The sequence below is a fragment of the Octopus bimaculoides genome, chromosome 11 (assembly GCF_001194135.2).
Source record: "Octopus bimaculoides isolate UCB-OBI-ISO-001 chromosome 11, ASM119413v2, whole genome shotgun sequence".
Lineage (NCBI taxonomy): Eukaryota > Metazoa > Mollusca > Cephalopoda > Octopoda > Octopodidae > Octopus > Octopus bimaculoides.
The window spans coordinates 20,763,490-20,774,134 of NC_068991.1; the positions used below are offsets into that span (position 1 = coordinate 20,763,490).

Genomic DNA, 10,645 nt, shown 5'->3' on the forward strand with positions numbered 1-10,645 from the left:
ATAGATGAGCATAAATTAAATTTAAAATCATGTATAGGAATTATTTCTTCACCGAAGAAAAAGGTGTCTATTTACCGTTTCAAAAGATATGTCATCATCATTGTTTTTCTCTTGCCGTTCAACTTCAGCTAGTTCCTCCTAACCCACAAATAAAAAAGAAAAGAAAAAAAAGAACAAAATTATTTTTTTTTTAAATCTTTTTTTAATAGGTACAATTTGTTTGAAATTATAAATACAAAGAGAGCTGAACATCTAATGCAAAAGGGTTGAACACATAACCTGCAAGCCAGATATGGCCTTTGGCAATGTTTAGCCTAGTCACAAGCAGATCTGGCTTGCTCAATTTTATGATAAGAATTTGTAATTATTATTTTTGAATTATAAACTGTTGCATTAAATATATATCCTTAACATGCTTTCAGAGTCAGAGTTGAGCTTGACTACAGTTGCGGTAACATCAGTTCTGATTAGTGAAAACAGAAACTTTAGGGAATTTCAACCGATCAAGAAGATTATAAATTGATATACTAAAATATGTGACTTATTTTCCCTTCACTTAGTCTATACACACTCAGCCAAATAAAGCTTTTTGTTTGTTTTTAGTTTACAGACATGTTTGCCAAATAGATTTGAACTCAGAATGTAAAAAGTCAAAAAAAATGTCATTTAGTGAGTATAGGTAGCTAGATATGTAGATAGAGTGGGAGTTCTATAGGTAGCTAAATAAACAGATGATGCTACCACAGCACGTACATAACCAACTACCAAGAACCACTACGGCAGTATTAAAGATTAAATGAAATAAAAATTCACTCACCTTTTGGTCTTGAGCCAAATTGTTAGCAGACTCCTTATCTTTCAGTTGATTCCGCAAATTCATAAGAACATCTTCAAGAGCTTCTTTCTCAAGCTGCCAATCAGACTTGAGGTACTCAAAACGCTCCAGCTCCCTCTCATATTTTTCAACTTGATTCTGCAGAGCAGACATCTGTTCTTGCATCTCTGATCTAGAGGCATGCCTATTTTGGCAGTCGTTCTCATCCAAACCATGCATGGAACTGTCCTCAAACGGTCTATGTGAGGCACTAAAAACAGAAAGAACCAGTTTCATATATCACCACCATATTATGCAGGTGAGTGAGTGAGTATGTATGTGTGTGCATTTGTATGTATGCTTGAGTGAATGCAAATGTATATATGTATATATGAGACAATTTAATCAGAATATTATCTTCTTTTATTTTATTTTACTAGCTTCGGTCTTTGGATTGGGACCAAACTGGAGCAATGCTTTCAAGGGATATTTTTAGTGGAACATAAATCTAGATTCAACAAATGGTTAAATTCTACTCAGTGTAAAAGAAAGCCAACTTATTATACCACACACACACACACACACACAGTAATCATATAAGGCGGCGAGCTGGCAGAAACGTTAGCACGCCGGGCGTTCTGAGTTCATATTCTGCCGAGGTCAACTTTGCCTTTCATCCTTTCGGGGTCGATTAAATGAGTACCAGTTATGCACTGGTGGTCGATATAATCAACTTAATCCGTTTGTCTGTCCTTGTATGTTCCCTCTGTGTGTAGCCCCTTGTGGGTAGTAAAGAAATAACACACAGTAGTCATCTATCATCATCATTTAGTGTTCTCTTTCTATGCTTGTATAGGTTGGATGGTTTGACATAGAGCTGGCTAGTAGGGAGCTGTCCAGACTCCAACAGTCTGGTGTGGCATGGTCTCTACAGCTGGATGCCCTTTCTAATGCCAACCACTTAACAGAGCGTGCTGTATGCTTTCTATGAACCACCAGCATGGATGCATTAACACAGCACTGACACAAATGCCTTTTCAGTGGTACTGGCACCTGAAGGACAAGTTTGTTATTGTAGAAGCAGCAATTTTACTTAGCTTGACATGTCTTATCAAGAACAGCAAATTGTCACATCTCTCAGTCCCTTGTCATTTCCTCACTGAGGCCCAGCATCTGAAGATCCTTTCTCACTAATTATATTGTTTTATAACAGCTGGAAAGCTACATCAGTGACTCGAAAACTAACAGTTTACAGCAAATGCACTTATCAAGATATATATAAAATTACATACTGTGTTTATGATGAGACCCCCCTTGGTCATGACTGATCATGGGATTGCACCTAGAAAGTTACCCTCCCAGGCACAAGTCAGAGCAAGGTTGTTTCTATAGAAGACCAGCAGTCGCCCATGCATACCGGCCTCCCCTCTCCATGTCACTGATGTTATCCAAGGGAAAGGCAAAGGCCAATACAGCTTGGCGCCTGTGATGTTGCAACTCATTTCTACAGCTGAGTGAACTGGAGCAACGTGAAATAAAAAGTGTTTTGCTCAAGAACACAACACGCAGCCCGGTCTGGGATTCAAACTCATTACCTCACGATCATAAGCTCAACACCCTAACCACTGAGCCATGTGCCTTTACACTGTACTTATAACAAAAAAATATATGATTGTTTCAGAAAGAATTTTTGCAAAATTTTGTTGACATCTCTGATGATAGCAGAAGATATAGAAATTCAGTGGATGGAGAAAAAAGTTATATACACCCACTGTACTACTCTCCTTTGAAACAAACAAAATTACAACGTTTCAATTTAATCAACTGACCCCTCCTACTAAATATCTGACCCTCTGCTTATATTAGAAATTAACAGAATCAGTAGAGCATTAAGCAAAATTCCTTATGGTATTAGTTCCAGGTCTGTGTTCTAAGTCCAACATGTTGTGGTTAACTGGAATCAAAAAAATACCAGTTATTCAACTATTTACTTCTCTTCCAATATATTTGGCTGAGGCTGGAAATAATTATGGCCCTCATTCAAACTGAATATTATTTATACAATCATCATCATCATCATCATCATCACCACCACTACCACCACCACTTAAAGTCTGTTTTCCATGCTGGCATAGGTTGAATGGTTTGACAGGAGCTGGCAAACCAGAGAGCTGTACCAGCTCCAATCATCTCTTTTGGCTTGATATCTATGGCTGGATGCCCTTCCTAATACCAACCGCTTTACAGGATGTATTGGGTGCTTTTTATGTAGCACCCACATAAGTGCTTTTTTACATGGCACGCGCACAGGTGCTTTCTATGTGGCACCGGCACAGTTACTCTTTATATGGCACCAGCACCATTGGGGTTCCCAAGTAACTTGCAAGACAAAGACCCTCTAGTTGAGAGAGAGAGGGAGTGGAACAGAGAAGTGGCTGTGTGCCAGGTGAGAGGGTTAGAGTATGATAAAGGGACAGAAATAGTTGTCTTACTAGAGAGGAGATAAACCACTATTACTTGAATAAAAAAAGATTGTGTTTTAATTATAAGGACTTGTAGAAAGGGCATGGCATTAAGACAAATGCTTTCCTCAGCACTGAGTAGAGAAAAAAATAATGAGTTCCAAAACCAGATGTTTATTCTTTGCATGAAAACCAGGAATACTTACCGCTGAAGAACATTAGAACTTCCTTCTAATTCATCGTAATGGTCCCAACTCATGTTTCCTGGGAAAAAAAAAAAAAAAATCATTACATGTATGTGTGAGTGCATAGTAGCGGCATATATTTGCTCACCTCTAACATTAAAGATTTATCTAGTGTCTAAGGGAGATAATTACTTCACTATTTTTCTTTTTCATTCTTTTTTCAGAAACGATGTATTTTTCTTTTTATTTATAAAAATAATTTAGCAGAAATAAATTCTGATACACTTTTAATTAAATACGTATTATTACAAGATTCTTAATAAAAAATTTAAACATTCTTTATTCTGTACTTAAAAAACACAAAAATGAAACTTGTTTATGTCCAGAAATACATTTTTAAAAATATATGTATTACTTAGTTTTCAGTTCCCAAACGAAATGAGTAAAAGAGGAATCTATATAGAGAGGAAATAATATGTATCATCTAGTACATATTTCAGACTCGGACAGCTAGAGGAAAGTGAGGCGATGAAGGGTAAATTGCTCTACTCAGAAACACGAGAGGCTAGTACATTTGTCATCGTTTATCATGGAGGTTAGGTTCCACAAAGGAGGAGGGAAAAAGAAAAAGAAAAATGTTATATACATCAATGATAAATGAATACTAGAACAGATGGGTAAAACAGATTTCATTTCAAAACTTCAAGTTATCCCTCTAACATACCCAAATAACACCTCCATAACATAATGTTATTGTTTCATGTTTGGGGAAATATTTAAAGTAAATAACATGTGATCTGAAAAGTCTCATAATAACCAAACTCTTTGACTGATTGCTGACCTGTGTTTTGCGATAAGCATAACATGGTTCCCAATCAAGCATACCATGTTATCCCAAATCAGTGATAAATGAATCAGTGATAAACGAGAACAGATGTACTGGTAACAAGTAAAGGATACTGGTTAGTAATGATGCTAAACACACATCCTAAACTGTATATAAAAGATGAGCCACAGAACTGATTGTCAAAAAACTCGTTCACCAACCAAATACATTAGTTGACATTGTTTTATTTCTCAGTCTCTGCCACTGTTACTATGATGACCTTTGCTCAATTTGAACTAATTAGTTGGAATGTTCACTCTTCTTGTCTCTCATCTCATGTAATACTTATAATAGTGATTCACTTCCCTGATCTCATATAAATTATTTAATACAGTCCTTCCTCCCCACAACTTCCAACTTCTACAATTCTATACCCAATCATATTTTACCTGCTGGCATGAAGTCACACATATATACAATATCATCATCTCTATCACTTCATTTTTTCATTTTTCATTTTATCTAGTTTCAGCTCATGAGCTGTGGCCATGCTGGGGCACCACCATTTGGTGTTGCTACATAATTTTACTTCACGGATGCTTTTCAGGAATTGACATTTGATGCATGAGAGAGTTTGATGCAGCTGCCCTCATCTGCACCTCTTGCCGCGAAGTTGGTTCATCTGGGACACTTGACAGGAAGAGGTCCAGCTTTATTTTGAAGATACCTACATCCACCCCATGCAGGTCTCTCAGGTCCTTTGAGAGGATATTGAAGGGCTGTGGACCTCTGAAGCCCAGGCTATTGCAGTATCTTGTCCTACATCTTGATGGCATATTTGGAGTCCTTGGCACTATGCAGTGGCGTCCATTTTCTATGCTTTCATGAACTGGATAACTTGGCAGGAACTGGCAAGGTCAGAGGATGCACCAGGTTCCAGACTGTTTTGGTTTGGTTTCTACAGCAGGATGCCCTTCCTAATGCCAATTAGTTTACAGAGAGTATTAGGTGCTTTTTACATGACATCATCACCAGAGCTTTTTATGTGGCATCATCATCAGTGCTTTTTACCTGGCAGCAACACCAATGCTTTTTGCCTGGTACCAGCACCAGTGTTTCTTTTTCTTTACCTGGCACCAGCACTAATGCATTTTAGCTGGCATTGGCACCAGTGCTTTTTACATGAAATTCAAAATTCTAGGAGGGCTTTTAAAGGTCATGTCACTGCACTTGGAATTATTTCAAGTCAATAACAAAGCGCCCACATAGTCACTTGCCCTGCTAGAAATAACAGCCAATTCTCCATCAGATCACAATCTCCTTCTTCTTCAAGCAACCACAACTGAGATGAGATGAATTTAACAATGCTACACCAGAAATCTCTGTCATCCATTAGCTTTAGTTGGTCCTCACCATTTGAGCGTAATCGTCGCACTTGTGCCAGTGGCACATGAAAAGACATTCAAGCGAGATCGTTGCCAGTGCCGCTAGACTGGCTCCTGTGCAGGTGGCACGTAAAATACACCATTTCGAGCGTGGCCGTTGCCAGTACCTCCTGACTGGCCTTCGTGCCGGTGGCACGTACAAGCACCCACTACACTCTCGGAGTGGTTGGCATTAGGAAGGGCATCCAGCTGTAGAAACTCTGCCAAATCAGATTGGAGCCTGGTGTAGCCATCTGGTTTCACTAGTCCTCAGTCAAATCGTGCAACCCATGCTAGCATGGAAAGCGGACATTAAACGATAATGATGATGATGTGTATCTGAGTTTAACAGCAATGTAGCTGAGTCGTTTTTATTCAATATATAAAAATCACATCCTACTGTCTTAAAAAAAAAGACAACATGTTGGATTATATAGTCCCCTTTATACATAAAGGTAGGTTAGTCATGGATGGATAGCCTTAAATCACAGGTTTACTTGATCAAGGTTGACCTGGAGCTACACAATGGCACGTGATATATTTAGCTTACCTTCTAATTCGTCAATCGGCTTTGAGTTTTCTTCCAAATGTTTCTTCAAGTTGCCATTTTCTTTGACGAGAACAAAATTTTGGTTCTTTAGGTCAGCAATTTCATTCCTTAGAGCTTCAAAAGTTTCTGGAAAAGCAACAAAAGACATCAAACATGTGTGTGTGTATTTTGTGTGTAAGCATGGGCGTGTGCGTATAACGTTTACTTCCCAACCACATAGCTACAAATTTAGTCCCACTGCATGGCATCTTGTGCAAGTACCACCAACTACAGCTCTGAGCTGACCAATGCCAAGTGTGTCAGTCTGGTAGGCAGAAACTGGGGACTGAAAGAAGCCCATCATATTCATACAGACATATATGAGAGAGAGAGAGAGAGAGACGGAGGAGAGAGGAAGAGAAAGTGTGTGTGTGTGTGTGTGTGTGTGTACGTACCCTTGTACAGACATCACATGAAAGCTGTAAATGAGCATTGTCATACAAGTGAGGCTGTTCATTTCCAGACTTCCATACATGCATGTATGTATGTGTGTGTGTGTGTGTATGTATGTTTGTATGTATGTACCTGTCTATCTATCTATCTATCTATCTATCTATCTATATATCATAAAAGCAAAAGTATTGTTGTGTTTATGTCCTTGTAATTCATTAGTTTGGCAAGAGATTGATAAAATAAGTACCGAGTACAAGGCTTGAGAAAAAAGAAAATACTGGGGCCCCAGCATGAGTGCAGTCTGTCCTAGCATGACTGCAGCCTAATGGCTGAGTCAAGTAAAAGATATCCATTAACCCTGAGGAAATAATCCAGCAGAAAGTTATAACAGAACATACACACTTCTAGCATATTGAACATTTGGCAATTTATCATAAAATCACACACACACACACAAATACGTTATCAATACTTTTTACTCTTTTACTCTTTTACTTGTTTCAGTCATTTGAATGCGGCCATGCTGGAGCACCGCCTTTAGTCGAGCAAATCGACCCCAGGACTTATTCTTTGTAAGCCTAATACTTATTCTATCGGTCTCTTTTGCCGAACCGCTAGGTTACGGGGACGTAAACACCCAGCATCGGTTGTCAAGCGATGTTGGTGGGACAAACACAGACACACACACATACATACATATATATACATATACATATATACGATGGGCTTCATTCAGTTTCCGTCTACCAGATCCACTCACAAGGCTTTGGTCGGCCCAAGGATATAATAGAAGAAACTTGCCCAAGGTGCCAAGCAGTGGGATTGAACCCGGAACCATGTGGTTGGTAGGCAAGTTACTTACCACACAGCCACTCCTGCACCTAATCATCATCTTTTTACATCTGCTTTCCATGCTGGTCATTACAGTCCAAGTTCTTTCTTACTGAGAGCTGCTGCTATCACAGACTAGTGGTAGTATGTGTTGTTTTTGGTTGGTTTCAACAGCTTGATGCCCTTCCAAGCACCAACCAGTTTACAGAGTGCGTACACTGAGTGTATTTTTCATAGCCAAAGTACTAGGAAAGTTCTCAAATATAAATACACATAGATATATTATACACACACATATATAATGTGTATGTGTGTGCATGTATGTGTATATGTTGTTGTTGTTGGCACTCCGTCGCTTACAACGTTGAGGGTTCCAGTTGATCCGATCAACGAAACAGCCTGCTCGTGAAATTAACGTGCAAGTGGCTGAGCACTCCACAGACACGTGTACCCTTAACGTAGTTCTCGGGGATATTCAGCGTGACACAGTGTGACAAGGCTAACCCTTTGAATTACAGGCACAACAGAAACAGGAAGTAAGAGTGAGAGAAAGTTGTGGTGAAAGAGTACAGCAGGGTTCGCCACCATCCCCCTGCCGCAGCCTCGTGGAGCTTTAGGTGTTTTCGCTCAATAAACACTCACAACGCCCGGTCTGGGAATCAAAACCGCGATCCTATGACCGCGAGTCCGCTGCCCTAACCACTGGGCCATTGCGCCTCCACTATGTGTTTATACACACACATGTATGTTTGTATCATATAACCACCAGAAGAATGTTGCACTGATGCTTTCATTAGTGATGTGAGCCTTACAAAGTTTCTTAGTTTGCAAGGAAAGTCGGCTGAATCATCTCCTTCAGTTTACTCCTGAAGAAATTTTTGTCAGGATGAGTGATAAGACCACAGGTTATGAGATGTGCATCAACAGGGCAACACTACCATTGTTAGATCAATGAAGGAAATGAGGAAATGTCTTGGAATACCTTTTTCTGATGGTAGTTGTGCAGTTGCCAAGTTACAGAGGCTAACCGGACCACAAATTCATGTGAGACAGGAAATCGATGCCCAGGAATCAATATCTTCTAAATATATATGATAAAACACCTGATTGTAAACTTACTTCTATTCAATCTGTCTGGGCAGGTGACATTGACAAGATAACAGGCAAAAATTAACAACAGAATATAAAATCCACATCCACAATGTATACAAACAACCATTACATTTTATCACCACATTTCATCCAAATTCATGCAATAGTCATATTTTTTATGGTTTTTATACTGGACACATCATCATCATCATCATTAAACATACGTTTTCCACTCTGGCAGGGTTGGATGGTTTGACAGGAACAGGTAAGGTGGAGGGCTGCACCAGATTCCAGTCATTTGTTTTGGCAAGGTTTCTATGGCTGGATGCCCTTGCTAACGCGAACCATTTTACAGAGTTTACTAGGTGATTTTTATGTTGTGTCAGCATGGGTGGAGATTTATATATACAGAAAGCACTACAAGAAATTAAGAGTTAAAGATAGAAACAATTAATGATAGCCTCAAACAATGACAGCATTTTCCAGCCTACGTTTCGAATTTTGTAGACTAAAACTTACACCCCAAAAAAGGTGGGTCAAAGAAAAATCTCTGGTAGAATAGTTACCTGGGAGAAAGTGGGTGAGGGTAATTTATACAATGAGTATAGACTCAAGCACTGATTTTTATTTTTACTGAAATATCGCTGGACTGGCTCCTGTGCAGGTGGCACGTAAAATACACCATTTTGAGCGTGGCTGTTGCCAGTACCTGCTGACTGGCCTTCGTGCTGGTGGCACATAAAAGCACCCACTACACTCTCGGAGTGGTTGGCGTTAGGAAGGGCATCCAGCTGTAGAAACTCTGCCGAATCAGATTGGAGTCTGGTGTAGCCATCTGGTTCACTAGTCCTCAGTCAAATCGTCCAACCCATGCTAGCATGGAAAGCAGACATTAAACGATGATGATGATGATGATGATGATGATGATGATGATGATGATGATGATGATCTACCTCGGCTTATATACTGCATCAACTTGTATGATGGGGAACACAGTAAGCAGTTAATTAACTAGACAACAAAATACAGGAACTCTCAAAGAAACTTCTCACCTCGGTAATCACCTTCTCCTTTCTCTTCTCTGTAGTACACCTGAAATAAATAAAAGGATATTTGTTATGTGAACGGATTAAGAGCACACAGAGACATTCATTTACTGTCACTCTCTCTCTCTCTCTCTCTTTCTCTCAGACATACTCATTATTTCTTAACATGGTAACAATTGAGTGAGATATGCTGGCGCATGCTTTCGTATAATCCATTTCCTTAACATTAATGTGTACGCATGCATATGTACATGTATGCATGTGTGTATACGTATGTATATCTTTATATATACACATATATGTGTGTGTATGTATGCATATACACATACGTACATACAAATATATTTATCTATATAAGCATATATGCACATATCTGTCTGTCTGTCTTTCTATCTATCATCTATCTATCTATTTATCTACGTGTGTGTGTGTACATACATATATGCATATAAATATACACACATATCTATCTATTTATCTCTCTATCTATCTACCTATATATTATACATACATATATATATTACACATACATTATATATTATACATACAGCTAGCTTCTAAGTATTCATTTGACAGTGGAGCCACATGGCTTAGTGGTTACGGTGTTGGACTCATGATCATAAAATTGTGGTTTTGATTCCTGGACCGGGTGTTGTGTTCTTGAGCAAAACACTTCATTTCATGTTGCTCCAGTCCACTCAGCTGGCAAAAATTAGTCATCCTGTGACAGATCAGCGTCCCGTTCAAGTGGGAAATATATACACCATGGAAACCGAGGAATTGGCCCTAAAGCGTCAGTATGACTTGAGAAGGAAACTTTAACTAACTTTAATTCATTTGACATGCTAGAAATAGCAGTTGCCTTTCTATATCAAACCTCACTGACATAAACCAGGGAGATCATATTAGATAGTGCTGGACAAGATACCCTTCGAGAGCTGCAATGATCATGGCTGGAATGCTTTTGGTCACAGCTCTGCTTC

At 39.0% G+C, this 10,645-nt stretch overlaps 1 protein-coding gene across 5 annotated transcripts in view; it reads right to left on the reverse strand.

Annotated features, from left to right (window-relative positions):
* LOC106869305 (thyroid receptor-interacting protein 11) overlaps positions 1-10,645 on the reverse strand; it is a 214,951-nt gene that overhangs the window by 78,412 nt on the left and 125,894 nt on the right. For all 5 annotated transcript variants that reach the window (XM_052971565.1, XM_052971566.1, XM_052971568.1 and 2 more), the window contains 5 exons: positions 9,669-9,708; positions 6,262-6,387; positions 3,483-3,540; positions 818-1,085; positions 76-138 (listed from right to left, as the gene is read on the reverse strand). In XM_052971565.1, coding sequence (XP_052827525.1) covers positions 76-138; positions 818-1,085; positions 3,483-3,540; positions 6,262-6,387; positions 9,669-9,708 — 555 coding nt within the window. The remainder of the gene's footprint in view (positions 1-75; positions 139-817; positions 1,086-3,482; positions 3,541-6,261; positions 6,388-9,668; positions 9,709-10,645) is intronic.